This window comes from Lepidochelys kempii, chromosome 2 (genome assembly GCF_965140285.1).
Source record: "Lepidochelys kempii isolate rLepKem1 chromosome 2, rLepKem1.hap1, whole genome shotgun sequence".
Taxonomy (NCBI): domain Eukaryota; kingdom Metazoa; phylum Chordata; order Testudines; family Cheloniidae; genus Lepidochelys; species Lepidochelys kempii.
In genome coordinates, this window is record NC_136381.1 from 88,674,637 (window position 1) to 88,695,228 (window position 20,592).

General features: G+C 45.7%; 1 protein-coding gene across 5 annotated transcripts in view; it reads left to right on the top strand.

Annotated features, from left to right (window-relative positions):
• MTCL1 (microtubule crosslinking factor 1) overlaps positions 1 to 20,592 on the top strand; it is a 181,485-nt gene that overhangs the window by 93,846 nt on the left and 67,047 nt on the right. For 4 of the 5 annotated variants that reach the window (XM_073331570.2, XM_073331571.2, XM_073331572.2 and 1 more), the window contains exons 4-6: positions 778 to 837; positions 8,548 to 9,873; positions 10,802 to 10,957. In XM_073331570.2, coding sequence (XP_073187671.1) covers positions 778 to 837; positions 8,548 to 9,873; positions 10,802 to 10,957 — 1,542 coding nt within the window. The remainder of the gene's footprint in view (positions 1 to 777; positions 838 to 8,547; positions 9,874 to 10,801; positions 10,958 to 20,592) is intronic. The other variant, XM_073331573.2, reaches the window with a different exon arrangement.

Here is a 20,592-nt window from a genome sequence, read left to right on the forward strand (position 1 = left end):
TCATGTAAGTGGATGCCATTCACTTACACCCATTGAGTTTAGCCCTAAAATAGAAAATTCAGGTAGAGAAACAGAACTAATGACTTTGACACCTGCTGTAAACATATAATAAAAAGCTATTCCTTTTCCTTTGGATGGCTGAAGACTGTTGAAATTTGAAACAGTGGTAATTGTTTCATTTCTGGGTCCTAGGTTTAAAAGCAATTGCCTGTGAAATGACATTCAAAAATGTATAAAGCTGTAAAGTTTTTATCAAACTTGCAAAATAAATTCAGTACACAAGTGAGGCAGCTATTAGCCTGCCTTTAATCAAGCACTTCTGTGTATGTGACAGGCAAGGATTAGGCTCGTTGCGTTATGCTGTGTTGCTTACGCATATGTAGTCATCCCTTTTCCTACACTACTTTTCTGCACTGTTTCCAAAATATGTTTCATATCCATTTTGAGTAACATTCTTGGATTTCTCCCAGATCAATCAAATATAAATCACTTCTGCAGAAAGCAGGTTTTGCCACAAGGAGGAGGGGGAATAGACTTCCTTCCTTGGTGAACTTTTAACTACTGCAATTGCATTTTACTGTAAATGGCTTTGAGTAGCAAAAGCTAATAGAAAAGAGTCTGATTTTCTTTTTTAAATAATGAGTAGGAAATTAAGTCCCTGATTGCACTGAAGAATGTTCTCACTGTGTCAGTTTTATGAAGGTGGTGGTCTCTGCCAAACCGCAGGGGTTTGGGTGCAACTAGTTAATAATCGGGAATTGCTTGTATCTGTTTCAGAGCTCATTGAAGAGAAGAGGCAGCCGAGAAATGCACAAAGAAAAGAAGACATTCACACAGGTACCATTTTCAAGAATATGTGATGATTTTCATAGTCATGTGACAGTTAAATGGGGAAAACTCAAAGTCTCTCTTTACTGGGTGTTGACAGAACCACCAAAAATGTCAAACAGACCTGATTAGACTTAAATCCACTGAGACATTTCAGATAATTTAGAAGCAATTTAGGACGTGAATTTGCTTTTTAAACTATGCAGCTCTTCAGTTTTAATCTCATCTCTGGTATCTAGACTCAGGCTAACGGTTTTCTTCAGGAAAAGAAAATCACCTTGCCTCATAAAGTAATTGGATCATAGCTCAGGGACTAACTAAATTTATACATGGTGCCAAAGTTTTTGTGATAATGAGCATTGTGGCACCAGATGGAGTTCACACACTGAAACAACACCTAATGTGTTCTGGTGTCAGAGCCCAAGGTTTGGTTTCTCATGTGAGGTGAAGAGCATGAGAACTTAAAACTATTTGCTTCCTCTAGCTCAGTTAACATAAAGAGGCTGTGCTATCTGCCCCCCACACTAGAATGCTGATTTTATTGAATTTCCATAGGTTGATTCTCTGCAGGAAAGCAGTCGACCCGGATTCCTTTTCTTTTTGTGCTGACTGCAGTGGTTGAAGTCTTTTCTAGTCTCCATTCCATTAGCTATTTAATAACGCTGAGATGGGGGTAGGGTTTCAGATCACTGTGAAGAGGAGTCAATAGCAGCATCACAGCTCCGTTGGAGAGAGAGAGATTGTACCTCCGTTTTTTCTCTCCACTTCCCCTTAGCCCCCATCTGCAAACTGAGTATATTGATGTGATTTCATCCTTATAGGTTTTTTCTAAGTTGATGGAATCTTAACATCCATTGATTTGTAATAATAATAATACACTTAGCACTCTATGTCCTCACCAGCCCCTGCTGCATGGGTAAGATGGGGGAAGGGAGATTACTGCACCAGTGGGATCTGGAAGCACCCAACCTGCAGAGGACACAGGCAGACAGAATGCAGCCTCTGGGGAGCAAACGTAGGAATTCATCGGAAGCAGCTTTTGAAAGGGTGCAACGTACTCTCCTCCCAAAATGCCAACTGATGAGGAGAGACAACTGGTAACTCTCGATGGTGGGGTGGAGGCAAAATTTAAAGGTCAGGGGGCACATGATCGCGCCATATGTTGCCTGTGGCCCCTCTCCCACTCCCCCTGCAGCTCCCACACCCGCTCCAAGCTGGCACCTTGCCTCCACTCCCTCCACAACTCCTTCCACACTTACTCTCCCATCGCCTCCCCACTACAGGCTCGGTGCAGACCGGATCGGGCTCCAGACACCTGCTGCCAAGCGGGTAGCTGCAGGTGAGGAAGGGATGGGACTCAGAGGGCTTTGCAGCGTCCCTTCTGGCAGAGCTGCGCTGTCAGCCCCATCTCTCTTCCCTGATCCGGGCGACTCTTAGTGGAGCTCAGTGGGAGCACTAGGTACTGGTGCCTTTCCCAGGCACATCCCCCTGTGCTGCGCTCAGCCCGACTCCCAACCTGGCAGAAATCTAGGAGGGGGAGCACATGACCCCATGTGCCCCCCTGCAGCATCATCTGTGATGAGGATGATTGTTTAAATGATCAGCTATTTGGGGCCGGGGGTTTTTTCTACGTGTCTGTAAAGCACCTGGCAAACTATTCGGTTTATATAAATGATTATAAGCGAGGGCTTCGTCATGCCCACTTTGGGTTGTCTGGTGCTGCTGGGAGCATGAATGTTCTTTTTCCATGCGCTCAGGGAAAGCAAGAAGGTTCACAAACAGAGGATTCCTTATGCTCCCATCCCCAGCCCCTCCCCCCGCAATACCCCAAGAATAGTCAGAATTGGGTCCTATGCCTTTATAAAGAGCTTTACAAATATTTACTAACTCACTCTCACACCACCTTGGTGTGGGACAGGTAAGAAAATATTATAATCCCCACATTGTCGTCACAGAGAGGCTAAAGCCCAGATCCTCAAAGGTATCCTCATTGAAATAAGTGGGAGTTAGTTGCCTAAATACCTTTTGAGAGTCTGGACCTAAGTGACTTGTCCAAGACCACAAAGTGACTCTTTGTGTCTCATATCCACTCTTTCCTGGACTGGTTTTACAAGCAAAGGTGACCACGAATTTAGATTCTAATAATAGATTGATGGTATCTGTGCACTTAAATATTCAGAGACTACATCAGGACCAATTTCTGACTTACTGTGTGTTCACAGTGGGAAAATATGCAGAACTGTTCCATCCTCCGCAGTGCAGACCCAGTAAATACCCTGTAAAATTATTTTTGCCTTGAAATAAAGGGAAAACAAAACAGAAGTCTTTTAGTTGTACTTCTCTACCATTAAGTGTATTGAAGAAAAAAAGTTTCTATGCAGCAGAGCTACAGAATGGAGCTACTTGGTAAATGCCAGGCAGCAGTCAAAACACAAAGGAAACAGCACAAGGTAGGAGGATTGGCACTCAGCCAGCTGCTTGGGTACTGTAGCAATGGTACCTTGTCATCAGATTTCCAATGCAATAAATGCTTAACCATCTTCTGCCTGGAAATACCCTTAAGCAGGTGGTGGTGAGGAGATGGTAGTTTGTCTCTGTTTCTCTTTGTGTCTTCCTGCCAGCAAAAGAAATACCATATTTTTGATCAGATCCTCAATCTCATGACAGAATTTACGCCAATGGTGGGTGTGGCGGTTCAATACAAGACAGGACACGGCTTTAGGCAAGCAAGCAGGCTGGTCTGCTGATGGGATTGCCCCTGTCAGCTTTTCCACCTCTTTTATTTCTCTCCCCCCCTGCGCATCACATACCCCAACCGACCACAAAAGGCATCAACAAAGGAAATAATATGACTTTGATTAATATTCCTATTTACTAGCCTCTATCTACTACAATCTTTATTCTCAGGCCTTGAGCTTCGGCCGAGGAAGCTTCCCACGGCTGATGTCCTTATTTTGACTTCCCAGATGGTCCATGTTTTCATGGTCCATGTCCTTGGACAGAACAGAGCAATGTGTGCATTGCTCCTACACAACAGTCAGGGTGTGCCCTGACTGTTTCCAGGTGCATGAACGCTACATGAACCCTTCAGGTTGGCAACCTGCGGCCCATCAGGGTAATCCACTGGTGGGCCACAAGACAGTTTGTTTGCATTGACCGTCCGCAAGCACAGCTGCCCACAGCTCCCAGTGGCCATGGTTCGCCGTTCCCAGCCAACGGGAGCTGCGGACGGCCGTGCCTGCGGATGGTCAATGTAAACAAACTGTCTCGCGGCCTGCCAGCAGATTACCCTGACAGGCTGCAGGCGGGCCACAGGTTGCCCACCACTGATTTACACTGCATAACTAATTTTTGTTTTATCCCCACCTTTTCCCTTTGAATATCTTCATGTTCTATGTTGGCCTAATTTAGATTGCATACTCTTTGGGGCAGGGTCCATCTTTGTTTCCAAATCTCTCTGAAGCTCCCTGCAAAGTTATGCTACAGGATACTAATATTCATGATCAATAATCAGTTCACAAGGATCCTTAATGGTCTCTTAAAGTCAGTGCCTAGCACTGTTAGCATTATGACACTTCTGTATTATCACTGGCTCTGCTTTTCCTATTGAGTCTGGCGTACATGCAATATTTAGGAAAGTTTCTGCATGCCAGATGTGAGATATAACCAGACTGTGTCATAGCCCTGATTTTAACTGCTGTGATTTCAACCTCTTGTTCCTCCAGAATGTCACAAACGCTATTCCTCCCCTTCTTGTCTCTTTAATGGTTTAAATAATGTCAATTTCAGCTTAATCCTCCTGATTTATTAATTTCCTTAATTTGCCATATTTTTTAAACCTGTGGTATCAGCATGGGTGTCCTACATACTACTACTTTAAAATTGACTTCAGCTGGTCAAGAAATCATTGATATTTCTTGTACACAAAGCTTCTGAAGGGACATGTTCATGAAAGTTGGAATCTTATACTTCTGTCATGCATAGACATTACTGACAAATCTGTTCTGAGCTGAGCATTCTATCTCCTTGGAAAAGCTCTTGAAGGATTGGGATTTTCTGTTAGCATGCATGTGAACTAGGGAAATAGCTATGTCACCTTTCCAAATGGAATCCATATTTGGTAGTTGGGATTAACATCCAGCAATTCTGTTGTCTTATATCTGTCTTTTTTCCCCATGATTTTAAATGGAAACAACTTTTATTTTTTTTGTTCTGCTTTGTCAGTTGCGAAAAAGTTTGTTAGACTTACTATTATCTATCATACTTTAACACTTTAGTCAAAAGACTAATAATATTATAAGAATAATAACCAATCGTGCTTTTCTGTTGTTAAAACAACACTTAACTGTGGAAGTATTCAACTTGCATTGAGCAATGAAGTTGGACACAAGCATTAAGGGCCTGACCCAAAATCCATTGAAGTCAATGAGAATTTTTCTTTTTTTTTTTCTTTTTTTAAAACAGACACATTCATCTTGTATTGCCTCAAGAATGGCTAGGTGACTATTGTTTATAGGCTTGAAATCCAGTGCAAATTAAGTCTGAAATTCTCCTTGATCTTAATGGGAGCAGGATCAAGCCTGTACAGCTAACACCAATGAAAAAGATATGTGTGATGTCTGAGGCTTTACAGTGTGTATGAATGAAGTTATCAACAAAAAGGAAGATACAAGAACCCGGGTAATTACACAGGAATTTCCAGAAAAACATATAGATTGCTGGGCTTGGCGGCCAAAGAAAGCAGACAAATAAGATGAATTCTATTGGATTTCAAAGAAAGCACAAAGGGAATTTCATATGGGAGCATTTATGGCTGTTCTAAAAAAAAAATTTAGACCAGTCCCACTTTTATTTGGTATGTTCTCAAGAATACAAATAACAGTTCTTAATTTCCTTACAGATGAATCCAGCACTGATCTAGATATAACTGTTCTTAAAAGTAAAGTCTATAATGGTGGTGATAAACTTATTGTCTGAACAAAAAAGAAAAACAATGCATTCTTTAGAGGACAAAACCCCATTCAGCAGCACCGAATAAAGATGTTTTACTCTTAAAGCCAGATTTAGCCAAATCAAGCAAAACCTTCCAGGGATTTCTGTGGGAGCTGCATGAACTTTTGTCATGGCTGAATTTGGTACTTAATTTCCAACATCTAATTGCTAGTGAAAGATGCAAGCGACTTGCAAATGTATACAGTGACTTCACAATCGAAGCTCTTTGTGCGTGTGCTTGTGTGTCAGAATGCAAATATATTAACACAGAGAAGGAATCTATTGTAATCACTCGCATTATAATTCTTAGTACTTTATACCTTCTTGAATGTATTTATAAAAAATCAAAGTATTGGTGCCAGAGCAATTATGACCACTGTCTTAACCAATCAGCTCATTTGTGTTTGTTTTGATCTGTTTGATTCTGGTATTCCGGCTCATCGCTGAGCTGAATGGCAGCTTTGATTTTTTTGGAGGTGTATGAGTCGTTTGTTTACCTATTTCATGTTATTACTTAGCCAGTTAATAACTTCCTTACTATTTTTTAAAAACATATCCTGCTCCCAGGGAAGCCAGTGCCAAAACTCCCACTGACTTCAGTGGAGCAGAACTGGGCCATAGTTGCCCAATTTACTCTATCTGTTATAACTGAAATTAAATAACTAGTGTATATTTGAACAGAGGTAGGGGTAGATTATTGTAAGTAATCTAACTGATGATGATGATGATGTAATGATGTGTACTTTAGGAATTAAACTCCCCCAGGCAGATTGAATAGTCTTAATTAGTCTTGTACCAAATTTTTATCTAAATTGGGTGAAAAATTAAAATTGGCATTTCTTCTTCTGACTTTTGTTTCACTTACTGTGTGTTGTAACAAAATTGTACTTGTGAATTGTAACACAGTGGTGCCAAAACTGAAATGGAGGGTCCATAGCTTATTGTACATGTGTCCTCGTGGCCCTCCCAGCAGCACTGACAAAACCTACAACCTCAAGAGATTATCTTTCAAAGACTGCCTTCCATAATTGTACTGATGCTGACAAATGTCTCTTCTGAGACCAAATGCCTACATCTCCATGACAAATAATAAAAGTGAATCATGCAAGAGAAGAGTTCATCTTAAAATTTACTTAATCTTGCCTCTTATTTCTGTGTAATACACACTGGAGTTGGGATTTAAAAATATCTCCAAAACAAAATCTCTTATTTAAGAGACTGTGCTTGCTTTAAAGTGAGGGTTTTCTAATGGGCTAGGTTTGGATTTTACAGAGGGTTAAAAAGTGCTAGGGTGACCCTATTTCCTGAAACTGAAAATGGGACATTGGGAGTGGATATAGTCCTTCCTGCCCCAGTCCTTCTCCCTCCTACTTTTTTCCATCCCCTCCTCTCTGTCCCTCTCTCTGACCCACTCTGCTCCTATTTCCCTCCTCCCCTGCCCTCTCCTCACTTCTCTGCATTGAGAGAATATGAGCCAGCTGGAGTCACTGTGCCAGGTTGGCCCAAGCCAGTGTCACAGAAGCAGTGCTTAATTTGTGCCGCGGCTGAGCCCTGGCACCTCTAGGCTTGGTAGGTCATGGCCCTGGCACCTCTAGGATCCCAGCTAAAAGCCGCCACTCTCCAGCCTCCCACCTCCAGCCTCCCACCGCTGCCAGCAGCAGCACAGAACTAAAGGTGGCAATGCACCGTACTATGCCACCCTTACGTCTGCGCTGCTGCTGGAGGCAGCTCTGCCTTTGGAGCTGGGCACCTGGCCAGCAGCCGCCTTTCTCCAGCTGCCCCAGCCAGTGCTTAATCTATGCTGGGGCTGAGCCCTGGCACCTCTTTCGTTACAAATTAAGCACTGCACAGATGTCACAACTTTTTTGGCCAAACTGGGCATTTTGTCCAATTTGCTCTTGCCCGAACATTCCTCTGCATGCTCCTAGGGTAAGAGCAAACAGAACGAATGCCCAGTTTGGCCAAAAGGTCATGATGTCTGGGACGGAGCTTAAAAAGGGGACTGTCCCAGCTAAAACAGGACGTATGGTCACCCTAGTTAGTGTATTCCTTTTCACTGTCACCTCTGGAGAGCTGGGCTCACACATAGTTTATGTCACTGGTGATAGGATGGTCACACCCTATTTCCCAACAAGAGCAACAACAATCGTACTTCTCATTTTCAAGACAATTCACAAACATTTCCTGTGTCCCAAAATGTTGTGAGGATTCTTTAGTCAAAGTCTAGTGCATACTTTTCATTGTGGCAAAACAACTACACAGTTTGTCGCACTTCAGAATGTTTGATGCACTGCTGAGAAGAAGACTGAGTGGAGAAATGAGGAGCAACCTCATTCGTACAGTTAGCCTCTGCTTCATGCATGCTAAAAATTATCTAATTTATAATTAAAATGAAAAGGAAAAAAGTTCAAACAAACTACAACACCATTTCATTTGAATAATTTTTTGTTGTTCATAAAGTTTTTGCAATCTTCTTGTCTGCAAAACACATTAACACAGTTATGCTATGATTTTTCTATTCATCTGGGAACTATGTTAATTTCACCAGGCCCAAGCCATAAACTGTATCAGCTTTATCTGTGATTTGCACAGCGTGCTCTCTCTCTTTCAATTGTATGTATGTTTAAAATTTCAAAGGAAAAAATGTGAAGATTTTGGTACTTAAACAATTGATTATGCCTTTATTATACAATAATTCTTTTGATGGGGGCCTCTTCTTATTGGCAGGAGGACAGCGCTGACTTGAAGTGCCAGCTTCAATTTGCCAAAGAAGAAGCAGTGCTGATGCGTAAGAAAATGGCTAAGCTGGGGAGGGAGAAAGATGAACTGGAACAGGAGCTCCAGAAGTACAAATCCATCTATGGAGATGTGGACAGTCCCCTCCCTACTGGGGAGGCAGGAGGGCCACCCAGCACCAGAGAGGCTGAGCTGAAACTTCGTCTGAAACTGGTGGAAGAGGAAGCTAACATACTGGGCCGGAAGATAGTTGAACTGGAGGTGGAGAACAGAGGTATTAAAGCTGAGATGGAGGACATGAGATGCCAATATGAGAGAGAATGTCTTAGCAGGGACCATATTTCAAGTATTCCTACCTCGCCATACGGTGACTCCATGGAGTCAGCAATAGAGCTGCGCCGTCACTTGCAGTTTGTTGAAGAAGAGGCGGAGCTGTTGAGGAGATCGATCTCTGAGATTGAGGATCACAACAAACAACTAACCAATGAACTGAACAAATTCAAGTTCGAGCCCAGTCAGGAGTCCAGTTGGCTGGATGATGGTGCCTCTAAATGCAGTGGATCCCTACAAGAGGAGCTGAAATCAGCGAGGATGCAAATCAATGAACTGAGTGGAAAAGTGATGAAACTCCAGTATGAGAATCGTGTGTTGATGTCCAATGTGCAGCGCTATGATCTTGTCTCTCATCTAGGGCTGCGCACTTCAAGTCCCAGGGACAGTGATGCTGAGAGTGATGCAGGAAAGAAAGAGAGTGACAGTGAAGAGGGTCGCCCAACACAGCCAAAGAGAGAAGGCCCCATTGGGGGTGAGAGTGACTCGGAAGAAGTTTATGAAAAGACGTCAGGTTTTGGGAGTGGTAAGCCATCAGAAGCTAGCGACCTCTGTTCTACTGAGTTAATGAGAGTGAAAGAGGACACCGAGTCTTTAATGAACATCAAACGAGAGGCTGAACGGCTTGAAAGGACTGTGCTCCGTCTCATCACTGACACTGATAGTTTAATTTATGATGCCAAGGTGCACATCACCAGCAGTCCTTCCTCTGAGCAGGGTTTCAAAAGTGATGGAGAGAGAGGTGAGGAAAAAAATGAACCAGAACTTCTGGACACTATCAATTCAAGGATGAAAGCTTTCCGTAAAGAACTACAGACCTTCCTGGAGAAGGTTGATCACATCGGGGAAAGCCTCAAAGAACAAATAGAAGACCTCTCCCCTTTGCCCCACCTGACAGAGTCTTCCAGTTTTCTGTCCACAATGACATCCATGTCTCGAGACTCACCCATTGGTAACCTAGGAAAAGAGTTAATTACAGACTTCCAGGTAAGTGGGCTTCTTCTTTGCTTTCCCTCTGTTCGTTGTTTCTCTTTCTTGCTGGCATTGCTACTCTAGAGCTAATTTCCCACACAGCTGCTTTATGATTTCAAAATGGCAGTGTATTACAATCTAAAATGTAAAACAAACCCTTTTTAATCTTTTTATGCTCAACTACTTTTGTTCAGCGGCGGTTCCTCATGGCAGAAAGGCTAATCCGATGAAAGCAATAGGTATCTGGGTTTTTTGTTGTCTCTAGCAGCAACATTTCCTGATGCAGATGTGATTAGTTAAAAAATCCAAAGTAAATTTTCCTGTCAAAAGCAATTAGAAGCCTTGCCAATGTAGTCAGAGTTCTTTATTGTGCTCTCTTTTAAAAGAATGAGGTGTGTTCTCAAAAGCCTTGCCAAAAAAACAAAATAAAATACACTTTCTAAGTGATGTTTTTTGAAAAGCCTGCTTACAGCTCACTCACATAACCGAGGGGCAAGTGAGAAGCACTAGCCAGCGAAGAACTGCCTTTCGTAAAGCGTTGCCAATGGGCGCATGTCTCAACTGCCACACTGGATATAGCTTTTCTGCACAGCACAAGTAAGGAAGGAAGAGCCTTGTATCCCGTATCCTTCATGACTTGTATGCTTGCTGTTGGTTTGACTCATGCATCCTCATTGCATGCGCCTCATAACCAGTGTTTGCATTCTTTTTTCCTCTCTTTCTCTTTTTTGCTTTTCAGATGTTTCAGCCCATCATTTTGCTCATCCTCATTTTAGTTTTGTTCTCTTCACTTTCTTATGCCACTGTATTTAAGTTGTTTTTTCTGTTCACGCTTTTCTTTGTCTTGTAGTTTTTTTTCCCAGTTGTCTACCTTACCCATTTTTGTTTTCTTTATTCCCTCCTGTCCTTTGTTTTTGTTATAAACCGCCCATGCACCTAACAGTCCAAACTGAGGGATCAGATGGAGTGGCAGCTCAGCCAAGATCGTGGAGAGGAGCAAGAGATTCACCACCACCGAGCCACCACCGAGCCACACCGCAGAGCTGATGGAGACATTAAACTCTACAGGCCAGGCGACAAGGGCTGTTTCAGTCTAGAGGTCAGCACAGCAGCCCATTCTACTAACTGCCTCCTGCTGCCGTGGAGGGGATATAAATTTCAGCCACAGAAGTGTGGGGAGGGTGAACAAGTGTGGGGAGCATGAAACACTGCAACTTTGCTGTGACGTTTTCAGCAAAAATATTTAAATATTCGTAAATTTCACAAAAGCAAATGCACTCTTGTTTTGGGGCTTATCACTCTGCTCCCAGTAGCCTGGCTTGGTGGAAGAATAACATTTGGCTCAAGGCCCGAATAAAATAAAATACAATATGCTCTCTGGAAGGGACTTTGTGCCCTTGTGGGAGATGAGTGTGTCTTGTGCTTCCATGCCCCCAGGTTTTACTTGGATTTTAAAATTTTTGAAGGCTAGAGGTGCCCAGGATGGGGCTGTATAGTGCACAGCACTGTAATTCCCAACAGGCAGCAGGACAGCATACAGTCTCAAAAAAAATTAAACAGAATTGTCAGATGCTGTGGGTCTGACATATTTTTATATTTGTCAAATATAAAAGCTAACACATTTTTATTTTAAAATCTCCCCCACGCGGAGGCTCAAGGCATGCTTTGCTCTACCAGGTTAAAATATAGTTTAAACTGATTTGGTATAAACAAAGATTGGCTACGACAGGGGTTCTCAACCTTTTTCTTTCTGAGGCCCCCCCCAACATGCTATAAAAACTCCACGGCCCCCCTGTGCCACAACAACTGGTTTTCTGCATATAAAAGCCAGGGCCGGCATTAGGGGGTAGCAAACAGGGAAATTGCTTGGGGCCCCTGCCACAGGGAGCCCCAGGAAGCTAAGCTGCTCGGGCTTTGGCTTCAGCCCCAGGTGGTGGGGCTCAGGGCCTCGGGCTTCAGCGCCATGCAGTGGGGCTTTGGCTTTCTGCCCTGGGCCCCAGTGGGTCTGATGCTGACCCTGCTTGACAGACCCCCTGAAACCTGCTTGTGGCCCTCTGGGAGCTCCGGACCCCTGGTTGAGAGCCACTGGGCTACAACATGGTTTCTGCTTTTTTTTTGTACTGTCTGGTCAATGTCCTTACCTAGACTAGCAAGTGGCATTTAAACACTGTTCTGCAGATTAACCCCATTCACACTGGCCTGCCAAACCTAGAACTGGTTTAAATGGAAATAAGGAGTCTTTAAAGGGAGCTCAGTTTAAACATTGTTCTTTAATTCTGAAGCTCCATGTAGATAAAGACCTTAAGATATACAAGAAGCAGATAATTCAATCTGGAAGAAGGAAGATGCTCCCTGTGAGAGCTGGTAATTGTGATTAACAGACAATAGGCACTAGCGAACAGAGGCGGAGCGGGAGAGGGGAGGCATGCTCCTCACTGGCTGGTGGCTGAAATTCCATCCTGAATTTCAAAGGCAGAGTGGCTGTCCTTCACTGAGCACAGGTAATTTGTTTTTTTACCTTCTTTCCAGCAGCTGATGGTGGTAGCATAAGAAGTATTTAATTTACAGCCTCTCCCTCTTTACCCATCAAAGGTAAACTTCAAAACAGATATCTGCTAAAACATAAATAACAGTAAGTCAGTGGTTGGGAGTCAGAATTTCTCCTTAGATGTGGAAATCTAGAAGATGAGGGAGCTGAGTCCTTTGATTCAATACATATCTGGAACAATTGTCCCTAGTGAGAATTTTAGCAAGTATGGATCAGAAAATGACTCAAGTTAATGTTCAAAATCTTTCTGTTTAAACACTCTCACCATTAGTAGTTCCCTGCTGCCTAATTTCTAACCTTCTCTTTGTATTATATCTTGTATATAAACCCTATATTTATCGAGCTACATGACTTGGGTAATTTTGGCACAAATGGTTTGCCATCTACCAAAATGAGATGTTACCTAAAGTAAACTGTCAAAAGCTGAGCAGATGGTGAGAGTAGTTTTCACATCAAGGAGACCTTAGCCTGGCACACAAAAGCAGGTAGCTATAACTGAAGGTACAAGAATATCCACTCAAAGTCCAACTGTGCTGGAGAGGCGAGTATGGATGGGATACTCATAAAAGGGATCGAGGTAAGAAGGCATTAGTGACAAGCACACTTGTTTAAATACAGTTTATTGAAGCTACAGGGAACATTACATCACACTGTCATATGTTGAAATGATTGGGTATACCGGTGGTTTGAAATGCCATGAAGATCATCCAGGATTCCACCTTGGAGCTGGGCATCTACATAGTTATTAGTTTCAGAGTAGCAGCCATGTTAGGTCTGTATTGGCAAAAAGAAAAGGAGGACTTGTGGCACCTTAGAGACTAACAAATTTATTTGAGCATAAGCTTTCGTGAGCTACAGCATCCGATGAAGTGAGCTGTAGCTCACGAAAGCTTATGCTCAAATAAACTTGTTAGTCTCTAAGCTTTCGTGAGCTACAGCTCACTTCATCGGATGCTGTAGCTCACGAAAGCTTATGCTCAAATAAATTTGTTAGTCTCTAAGGTGCCACAAGTCCTCCTTTTCTTTTTACATAGTTATTGGTTCAATAGAGAAAAACTGGATGAAATTCTATGGCCTGTGTTATGCAGGAAGTCAGCCTAGATAATCTGATGTTCCCTTCTGGCCTTGAGGTCTATGAAAACATAAAATGGGAGCCAAATGAAGCATAAAGTTCCCCAAATGATTTTTTTTAATTGATTTTGCTTTTCCTTTCTTAAATTTATTTTCTTTGAGCCTGAGTTTGCAAAATCTGGAAGCACTAAGTCACACATTTTTTTGCCAGGTGAGTGAGCAGAAAACATAGTTTTCAAATGCAAAAAGTTATTTTTGTCATTGTAAAAAATTGAGATGAAAAGCCAGTAAATTCATGCCCAAAAGCAGAAATGTCAAAAAGTAAACTTCTACCTACTTTTCTTTCAGGAATGAAAATTTTCACACAGCTCCAGTAGGTGATAATGATTGGCTTTTTTCTTATTGTGTGGCCTTTCAAAGAGATGGACATGTTTCAGTTATGCAAACAATTCTTTTGTAAGCAAGCAAGTCCATTTTTTTGCAAGCCTAATTTTAAAGGGAACGTTTCCCATGAAGTGCTGAGCAGCTTACATTTACCCATTTCTCCTGTATAAACTATTTGAAAAATAAGCATTGTGGGAGCCTAATTGTTTGATTAAATTCAATAGATGAAGACTGCCTTATGCCTGAATCACCCTGTAGCTTAACTGTAAACATCTGCCTTTGTTTGGTCGTTGAACTGCTGTTAGTGTAACAGTATTATTAGAATGTCTTTGCATATTAAAGACTTGGGTTAGATTCACAGTCCAAGGGAAATTATTTCTTGAAATTGTCTTAAGAATGGGACTTTGTTTTCTTGCTGAAAACAAGTAATTGAATTGCTTTGGCAGAGGGGAGGAGGCCGATGCCCACTGAGGTGAATAGTCAGTACATTACTCATGGTTTGAGCTCTGTTATGGTGGGTGGGAGAACTGGTTCTGTAAAATCCATAGGGAAAGCAAGTGAATAAAAAAGAATTGTTATCCGTAAAAGAGGCAGAGGGATTAGAGAAAGTAGCACAATACTTTAAGAAGCAAATGCATAGAACAGATCAAAGATTGCTATGGCAACCTATCAGATCAGTGAAAACTGACAAATATTTCATCTGATAAATTTAATCTCTTTTTCTGTTAGTGGAATATCTATAAACAGAGTGCAATTTCCTCATATTTTTTCAAATGTAGTAGACAATTTTTCCTCCATTTTTTTTTAATCTTTGGATTGGTCACAAACAGTTTGCTGTAAATATTTGATACTCAATGTTCTAAAAGTCAAGTTGTATTGCTTAACTGAAGTTAGGCAGATAAACCACATGGTATTGCTTCTGTTTCTCAGCTGAATGAGTGCATAAGCACATCTGGCACAAATAGTCAAGCATAAATTTTAAATTTGGATTTTGTGATTACTCACATATACAACTTTCATATACTTTGCACGTACTTTCTGTGAACAAACATGGCAGGAAATTTTTGCCACTCACATGTTTGCAGGAAGTGAACACTAAAGTGTAACCAAGGCAAAATCCTTTAAAAAATCATTTTGGGTAACTTTTCATGAGAAATGTTTTCACCAAGTTCTAGTAGTAAAGGGTAACAATGAAAGATGTTTTACGCTTAGATTTTAGAATGGACTAGTGAAAATTGCTTTATCTAGTTTTGCTATTTAGTGTCCTCATATTAAATGTAAGCAGCTATATTAAACTAATTTATGGGTAGAAATTAAATCAACCAATTGTAGGTATTTGCAAATGAAATGTGTCACTTCATCCTTAATTCCTACTTTGTATCTACATGGGATCTTCTGTATGATCAGAGAGCTATGGTATCTGGCCACATCAGGACAGAATTTCAGCCTTTATGCTGACTGTCCTGCTTTTGTTTGTTTCAGACAGTTTCTGCATTCCTTTAAGGCAATTTTTGTAAATCCATTTGAAGGCTTTTCAGTAATATGACATTTACAATGTATCCTAACCATGTGCTGAAATTTTGCACATCATTCCCTTTTTACACTGATATAGTATTCTGTCTTCATGCATTGCATATTATTTGCACTGAACAAAAAGCCATAAAATAGAAAACATACCCATCACTTTTCAAAATTGTGGGAAGCAGAATGACAAATTGATACGAGTTTACTGACAATATTCCTTCTCACTAGGTTAGGGGTAGTAAGAATGGTGCACTTTGATACATAGTATTCTTTTGTTCTATGTAAGATATCACTACAGATTGACAGTATAATGCCCTGAAAGACCCATTATGATGTAAATCTTAATATCCAACGTCTAAGTGAACTCATTAGGACTTCATGTACTTTTCAAATAATGGTCCAGATTTTCAAAGGCTTCGGCTTAAATGTTTTAATAAAATCTGGCATTCTTTGTGCCAGCAAAAACACAAATGGATAACTGCACAATTACCTATTCTTCTTCGAGTGCTTGTTCACGTCCATTCCACATTAGGTGTGTGCGCACCGCATGCACGAGCGTCGGAAACTTTCCCTTAGCAGCTTCCAGCGGTCCCCCCAAATGGTGCCACTGCGCTCTGCATATATACCCCCACCGGCCCGACCCCCTTCAGTTCCTTCTTACTGTCCGTGGTGGCGTTGGAACACCCCTCCCCCCATAGAAGAGCAGTCCCTTAGCCTTTAGAGTAGCTGTTATCAGTTCATTTTACATATAGATTGTGAACACTTAAGTGATTAGGTGCTTGGAGGCATGCCGCAGGCCCACGGCTTCAAGGCTTGCGCTACGTGCCGCAAACCTATACCAGTTAGTGACCCCCATGACTCGTGTCTGCGATGCCTGGGGGACAGACATCAAACTGAAAGGTGGAGGATTTGCAAGGCTTTCAAGCCAAGGACAAGGAAAGAGTCTTTTGCCTAAAACAACTGTTGATGGAGGCTGTATTGTAGCCGCCGGGCCTGGAGCGCCCGACACCGGATCAGCCTTCCTCGGTGCATAGTGCCCCAGAGCCGTCGGGAGACCTGGCACCGGCAAAGCACAGTAAACTGTTGGCCCCGGAGCGCCAGGCTAGGCCCTGGCACCAATTGTCCTCCCCGGCGCAGCCTAAAGGAAGGCCTGGTCGTTCCCCACACAGGAGGCTGGCACCTCCCAAGGCCCCGAGCGCCGACAAGAGCAGGAAGGCTGCGGTACTGGTGCTGACACAGGCGGTCCCGGCAGCACAAGCCCCACCAAGCCCAGACCTAAGTGAGCTCAGTGCGGACGATGGGCTCGAGGGCATAACATATCAGCCGTCTATGCCTGGCACCTTTGAGGCTGCAAAGGACCTCATCGAGCTGTCGGCGGCAAGCCCCCTCCCGTATGGGGAGAACCCTCCGGCACCCATGCCTCGGGTGCCATTGAGGGGTAAGCCGGCAATGGTGTGCTGCTTGAAGACTCCGTCCTAGCACCACTCCCGGAGTTGGTCCCTGTTGAGCTCCGACTCTGCAGACTTGCACTTTCCAGCGGCCCAGAAGGAGGTTGTGGCACTAGCAGCGGGTCAACACGAAGAAGCACCAGAAAGGGCATGCCGCTCTCCGGCACGACCCAGAGACTGGCACCGGGAGGAGTTGAGATGGCCCTTGCCAGAGGTCTCCCACAGATGGTCCCGGTCCAGAGAATGCCAGCACCGGTCCAGATCCCGGTCCCGGTCCCGCTCAGCCAGGAGCCACTCGTTCTCCCACTGGCGCAGATTGTTGGCATCGCCATGGCCTTTGCGTTCGGCGTCGCCGCAGTCCGGCACCGGCTCCGGCCGCTATAGCTACCCGCACCAGGGCCTGGACAGCAGAGACCCTCAAGGGAGCTGGCAACGCCAAAGGGGCCGCCAGGCCATTGGCCCTTCTGTACCCCCTGGGCCTATCAGGAGCGCCAAGGGGCCCCGTCCAGGGCAAGTTACTCGGTGCAGCGGTCCCGGTTCCCCATTGATGCCAAACAGTGCCGGAGGCAACAGTATCCAGGCCTCCAGCATCCCCCCAGCAAAGACCGGAGAGTCTGGCTCCGAGCCCAGTGCCATCCCATGGACTCCCACCCCAGCCTGAGCTGGGAGCCCTTACCATGGGAGATGCGGAGCAGGAGGACCAACCAGAGGGGGTCAAGCAGCAGCTAACCTCCTCGTCTTCCCCGAATGAGGCAGTGGTGGGTACGGAGGTGTCCAGCTCTCCACCAATAGACCATAGAGCCCACCAGCAACTGCTGTGCAGAGTTGCCCAAAATTTTGGGTTGCAGGCCGAGGAGACGGTTGAGCAGGAGGACCCTATGGTGGACATTTTGAGCCCCAAAGGTCCATCCAGAATAGCGCTCCTGCTCATTAAGACCATCCAGTCTAACTATAAGACTATATGGCACACCCCAGCCTCCAGCGCTCCAGCGGCCAAAGGAGTGGAGCGTAAATACTTTGCCCCATCTAAGGGCTATGAGTTCCTATTCTGCCACCCGAGTCCATGCTCCCTAGTGGTTTCAGCGGTGAACGAAAGGGAGCATTACGTGCTGCAGGCGTCCCTCCCCGCACCTCTCTGCCCCAGCTCACCTCTGCTCCACTGCCTCCCCGGAGCGCGCTTTTGGCCGCTCCGAACCACTTGGCACCCTAGGCCTAGTGGTTGTACCGGCCCTGGGTCAGGGCTCTTCTCAGACCAGACAGAAGCAAGGCTGTATAGCTTCAAGGACTCACGAGCTGTGCTCAAGTCGCTGGGTACGCACACCCCGGCGACCCAGAGGAAGCCCTTTAAGCTGCAGCCTCCCCCTCAACGCCCGTACCAGCCTCGCCATAGGCATGAGCCTTACCGTAGGCAAGGGAGGGATAACAGGCGACGGCGCAACAACAATAACAACAATAATGCGCCGGGCCAGAACCAAGGCCAGCACAAATCCCAGCCAGGCACTAAGCCAGGCTTTTGAAGGTGCGCTCAAGGTCAGCGTACCAGACCAGTCACTGGATCCATTCCTTTGTTTCCTGAACCGCCTGTCCCATTTCTCCCATGCGTGGTCCACCATTGCATCAGACTGTTGGGTCTTACGCACGGTGCAGAATGGGTACTCGCTGCAGTTTGCCTCCCTGCCCCCCTCTCACCTCCCTTCCCCGTCCCTCTTCAGGGACCCCTCTCACAAGCATCTCCTAGAAGAGGAAGTCCGCTCGCTGCTACAGGCGGGGGCGGTGGAGGCAGTGCCTCACGGCCTAAGGGGAAAAGGGTTCTACTCCCGGTACTTCCTCATCCCCAAGGCCAAAGGGGGCCTTCACCCAATCCTAGACCTGCGCGGGCTCAATAAATTTCTGGTCAAGGCCCAGTTCCACATGGTCTCTCTGGGCACCATCATCCCTTCCCTGGATCCGGGGCACTTGTACGCCACCCTCGACATGAAGGACACATACTTTCATATCGCCATTTTCCCAGCACATCGGAGGTTCTTACGCTTCACAAAAGGCCGAGAACATTACCGGTTTGCGGTCCTCCTGTTCAGTCTAGCCGCAGCCGCAAGGGTGTTCACGAAGTGCATGGTGGTGGTGGTGGCCTTTTTACGGAGGCAGAGAATCAGGTGTACCCGTACCTCGACGACTGGCTCCTGGCAGGCCGATCCAAGGTGGAGGTGCGGGGCCATGTGGAGGTGGCCCTGAGATTGTTCCATGAACTGGGGCTCCTGGTCAATGTTCCCAAGTCCACACTCGTATTCATGCAGAGAGTGGAATTCATAGGGACGCGGTGCAGGCCAGGACAAGCCTTCCGGTATCCCGATTCCGGGCTATCCAGCAAGCGGTGGCCTCCCTGCGCCAGTTTCCAAAAACAACGGCCAGGTGCTGCCTGCGGCTGCTGGGCCACATGGCAGCATGCAAGCATGTGGTCAGGCATGCCAGACTGAGACTCAGGACTCTGCAGGCGTGGCTCGCTTGGGTGTACCGCCCAGGCAGGGACCCCCTGGACTTGGTATTGATAGCCCCAAGGGACGTGCTGGACCCCCTGCTGTGGTGGCAGTCCCAGCCTGTGGTTTGCGAAGGCATCCCCTTTGCTACCCCACTTACAGACCTGACGCTGGTGATGGATGCATCAGACCACGGATGGGGGGCTCACCTGGGGGACCTCATGACGCAGGGGTTGTGGTCTGGAGCAGAGCGGTCGCTCCATATCAACGTGAAGGAGCTCAGGGCGGTTCGTCTCGCCTGCCAGACCTTTCATGACAGTTCTGACAGACAACACTACTGCCATGTTTTATATAAACAAGCAGGGCGGGGCTCGTTCCTCGCCACTCTGTCATGAGGCTCTCCTCCTCTGGGACCTTTGCATAGCCCATGCGGTTCACCTTGAGGTGTCCTATCTCCCGGGCATGTGGAACGAGCTGGCAGATTCCCTCAGCAGGTCGTACCGCATGAATGAGTGGACACTCAGGATGGACGTTGTGCTTTCGCTCTTCTGCAGGTGGGGGTTTCCCTGGGTAGACATGTTTGCCACCAGGGCCAAAGCCCAGTGCCTGCGGTTCTGCTCGTTCCAGGGCAGCAGCCCGGGCTCACTCGCAGACGCGTTTGGGATCCCGTGGAGAGGGGGCTTGATGTATGCCTTCCCCCCCGCTCCCCTTGGTGCGCAAGGTCCTGCTCAAGGTGTGCAGGGACAGGGCAGCGGTGATCCTCATTGCCCCAGCCTGGGCCCACCAACACTGGTACACATCGCTCCTAGAGCTGTCGATGGAGGCCCCAGTAGTCCTGCCCCTACACCGGGACCTCATTACACAGGACGGCAGGTGGCTTCTCCACACCGACCTGCAGTCACTGCACCTGACGGCGTGGAGGCTCTGTGGCTAAATGCCCTGGAGAGCCAGTGCTCCCTTCCCAGGCAACAGATTCTGCTTGGCAGTAGAAAGCCCTCTACCAGGGCGACCTATATGGCCAAGTGGAAAAGGTTCTCATGTTGGTGTGAACCCCGACAGGTGCGGCCGTGCCAGGCCCTGGTGCAGGCCATCCTGGAGTACCTCCTGCACCTCAAGCAGCAAGGTCTAGCCCCATCCTCACTCAGAGTGCACCTGGCGGCCGTCTCCGCCTTCCATCCGGGGTTCTCGGGGGGCACGGTGTTTTCCCACCCAATGGTGGGGCAGTGCCTTGAAGGGTTGGAGAGGGTGTTCCCGTACTCCCACCCCCCAGTCCCACCATGGAACC